General features: G+C 38.9%; 1 protein-coding gene across 1 annotated transcript; it reads left to right on the top strand.

Moving 5' to 3' along the window:
- The first annotated feature begins 733 nt into the window (after nucleotides 1–733).
- LOC306850352 (forkhead box protein A1-A-like) lies at nucleotides 734–3,435 on the top strand. Its single transcript, XM_079385930.1, has 2 exons — nucleotides 734–963; nucleotides 1,741–3,435. Exons 1-2 carry the CDS (start codon nucleotides 892–894, stop codon nucleotides 2,953–2,955), a joined length of 1,287 nt encoding a protein of 428 aa, XP_079242056.1. The 5' UTR covers nucleotides 734–891; the 3' UTR covers nucleotides 2,956–3,435.
- Nucleotides 3,436–4,125: the final 690 nt, after the last annotated feature.

Here is a 4,125-nt window from a genome sequence, read left to right as displayed (position 1 = left end):
CAGCAAACACATGCATTATTTTGGTCATATTTAATAATAACTTTTATTTTATTAATATCTATTATAAGTAAAAAAAAAATAATGTTAAAATTAAATTTAAAAATTGCTGCAACTTCAAGAATAACATCAATATCAGTATATTAAATAATACTTGCATATTCAAAATATTTATATATTTTTGTATGAACGTTATAACATCTTCTAAAGGCATATTGATGAAGGATATGATAGAGTATTATAATTATGTTATGCAAGTTAAACAAATATAAAATATAATTATATTACATTAATATACAATATTATTTCCTCAGATGACACATAGTTCAAAGGACCTGGAACTTCAGCTGAATTCAAAATTAAATGAAGTACACTTGTGTTTTAAAATATATTCTAAATGTTAAATAATTCCTTCATTTAAGTTTATAGTAAATAAGTAAAAGTATTAGTAAATTGTAACTTATTTTTAAAAAATTAAGTAAATAAATACAATATGCTAAAAATGTTTAGAGTCTTCGGATATGCAATAGGCTATTGTGCAATATAATGTTGTTGTTTTTTTACTTTTTCCTGTGAACAGTATTGTGAAATAAAACACACTGGACATTCCTGTTTAAAACAGCAGAGTAACCGTGTTCCTGGAAGAAGGAGAGAGATCCAGGCAAATGAGACATAGAAAGTGGGCTGTACCGTGGTCTACGTAAGAGACAGGGGAAGATCTCCAGTTCAGTCCCAACATTTCCTCACTTTACCCAAAGCCGCGCACAACATCCCACCAGTGACTGCGCGGTGCCAGGACGCGCGCACACTCACACTCACACTCACACACACACACACACACGCGCGCTGTGAGTCTGCGAACTGCATGTGCACGAGCTGCGGATTTCCTCCATAATGTTGGGCGCAGTGAAAATGGAAGGACACGAAACTCCAGACTGGAGCAGCTACTATAATGATGCACAAGAGGTGAGAGATGACTATTACTTCTACTCTGAGCTGCTGGAATAGCCTGAAAGTTTGTTGCTGCACGCACGTGAATAATGCATTAACCGATTAAAACCGAGGCGCAAACATTTTTAAAAAGACTGAAAAATGAAATGTAAATATTCCGCTGAATTGTTATCTGAAGCTGAGAAAATATCAGCCATTGACCAACCCACTTGGTGGCAGCAGTGATGCCATTGCAAGTGGGTCACAATAGTCTGATATTGGAAGAGTTTAGCAAATATAATTGTCTATCAAAATAATATAAACGAATAAAAATTAGTAGCTGACTAAACTATTTGTATTCAATTTATTATCGATTATGTATATATTACACAAATTCACATGATAACCTACTATTTTGTCTCGTTTAATTTGAGCAAAATTGCTTTATTAAGTTAAATTATATAAAACAGTCTATGTTTGTAGGCTGATATAAAATAAAACATGACACGTGCATCAGCGACTGCACATATTTCGTTATTTTAAAAAGAGCAAAATAAAAACATTACCACATCTAGATTAAAAATTAAAATTTTCTCACATTTAAAACAAAATAGCTACTATTTTTAATGGTATGAATTGCTGCCTCGTTTTATAAATCGGTTAACTCGGTTTATACTGTAACTATTTAAATAATGATTAAAAAAAATTAGGGAAATTACATTGTTGTCTCAGAGAAAAGATGCAAAATTACGTTCTATACGAATAAAATGGCTGAATACAAATATATTAGAAGCCACGATTTCTTTATTTCAGGTCTATTCTCCCATGACGAACAGCAGCATGAACGCTGGCCTGAGCTCCATGAATAACATGAACAGTTACATGGGCATGTCCACCAGTGGGAATATGACTTCCAGTTCTTTCAACATGTCCTACGCGAACCCAGCGCTGAGTGCGGGACTGAGCCCAGGCACCATGGCCGGGATGCCCCCGGGTGCCACCGGCGCCATGAACGGGATGAGCTGCGGCGTGTCGACCATGGGCACCGCGCTCAGCCCGTCTAACCTGAACGCCATGACGGCTCAGCACAGCTCCATGAACGCGCTGAACCCGTACTCCAGCATGAGCCCCACCATGAGCTCCATGACATACGCGCAGCCCAACCTGAACCGGGCCAGAGACAACAAGACTTTCAGGAGAAGTTACCCGCACGCCAAGCCGCCCTACTCCTACATCTCCCTCATCACAATGGCCATCCAGCAGGCTCCCAGCAAAATGCTTACCTTAAGTGAGATTTACCAGTGGATAATGGACCTGTTCCCCTACTACCGTCAGAACCAGCAGAGGTGGCAGAACTCCATCAGGCACTCGTTGTCTTTCAACGACTGCTTCGTCAAAGTGTCCCGGTCGCCCGAGAAGCCGGGAAAGGGCTCCTACTGGGCTCTGCACCCTGATTCTGGGAATATGTTTGAGAATGGCTGTTACTTGCGAAGACAGAAGCGCTTTAAATGCGACAAAAAGTTGTCGGACGGAAAGAGGTCAGACGGAAAGCGAGAGCAGTCGAGCGGCTCGGGCTCGCCGGCCAGCGACAGCACCAGCAGCAAACCTGGCCACATGGACTCGAGCTCCATAACCTCCTCGAACCAGTCGTCCAGTCCTCCCAGTTTGGACCACAGGAGCGCTAGCTCCGCCGGCTCTGAACTGAAGAGCACCGGCCCGCAGGTGCACCCCGTGTCCACGTCCCTGTCCTCGCTGCACTCTATGGCCCACGAACCGCAGCTGCACCTCAAAGGAGATCCCCATTACTCCTTCAACCACCCGTTTTCCATCAATAATTTAATGTCCTCCTCAGAGCAACAGCATAAACTGGAATTGAAAGCGTATGAACAAGCGTTGCAATATTCCTCCTATGGCTCAGGGATGTCTTCCAGTTTGCCCATGGCCGGGAGAGCCAGCATGGACCCTTCGGCTTTAGAGGCCTCTTACTACCAAGGTGTGTATTCCAGGCCTGTTCTTAATACATCTTAGTCAGTTGGCAACGAATAAAAAACAAAAAAAAACTTTATTTTATTTTTTGCATGCACTTAGTGCAAAGGAACTGTTACTTTAAAATATAACAAAATGTGTATGCGTATAATAAAATATTGTAAAGTGTTCCCAATGATTGTATATCCCAGTTATAAATCATTGCTAGTGTATTTAAATCATTTTGAGCTTGTAAAATACTTGTTGTGATCCCCAAACCTGTAGTCCCCCTTTGTGTTACAACGTGCACGAATGAAGGTCAACTTTGGTCTTGTTGCTGGTATAAAAGCGATGCCCCTGTCTGTTGCAGATGTATTTGAATGTTGTCATTGTACTCATTATTTTTGGGGTTTACTTACCTCGTTTTGACAAAAAAAAAAAAAAAAAAAAAAAAAAAACACTTCCCAATCTTGTATTGAAATAAATTAATCCAAGGTGGAAATGCATTGTGAATAAAAATATGTATTTCTTAATCAAGCAAAACGTTTGTGATATTTTTATACAAAGAGGTGAAATTATGAAGGAGAATGAATTATGAATGCATTGGTGAATGCATGCTTTTATGCATGCATTTTTCGTGAAAATACATTGGCAATTGCTGAAAAAACAAACTACATATTTAATAAGAATATCTGATTTTATTTTTTCCGATTCATTTTTTTTTAATATAATTAGGCTATTCTATTTATTATTTTGCATTTGCATTATTGAGTGTCCAAGCTATTAAAAGCAATGCATGCTCAATAATGACTTGAAATAAAATAGAAATAGATGCTATTTTAATCAAATTGAATTCTTCAAAATAGGCTGTCTGCTTTCAAAGCCAGCTTTTGGCTGAGCCCGTCTGGTTTTGACTTGTTGTTGGTAAAAGACCAAGAGAAAATCCAAATCTAACACACGCGCAGCCTCAAAGACTCGCTTCATAAAAGATCCGATCTCGTTTTAAATGGGATTTTAAACAATATCATAGAGAGGCCAAATCATCTTTTTGTGGAGCGTAACCTACATGATGGGCACGTGAACCTGAACAGATTTGACTTTGATCATGGTATTTTGTATACATGCATTTTGGCTGAGTAGCCGTGAAATTCATTTAATTATCTTGTAATTCCCCCCCGATGCGTAAATAAAATGGATAATTGACTTCAGGCTTGAGAAATCTCGATATGTGCA

This window comes from Barbus barbus, assembly GCF_936440315.1.
Source record: "Barbus barbus genome assembly, chromosome: 30".
NCBI classification, from domain to species: domain Eukaryota; kingdom Metazoa; phylum Chordata; class Actinopteri; order Cypriniformes; family Cyprinidae; genus Barbus; species Barbus barbus.
This window is presented reverse-complemented; position numbering and strand designations above follow the sequence as displayed.

Bases quoted from the DNA above. Each gene is read 5' to 3' on its own strand.
- LOC306850352 (XM_079385930.1), top strand. From the start codon at position 892: ATGTTGGGCGCAGTGAAAATGGAAGGACACGAAACTCCAGACTGGAGC. The intron at 964-1,740 runs GTGAGAGATGAC...TCTTTATTTCAG, and splicing joins ACTATAATGATGCACAAGAG to GTCTATTCTCCCATGACGAA.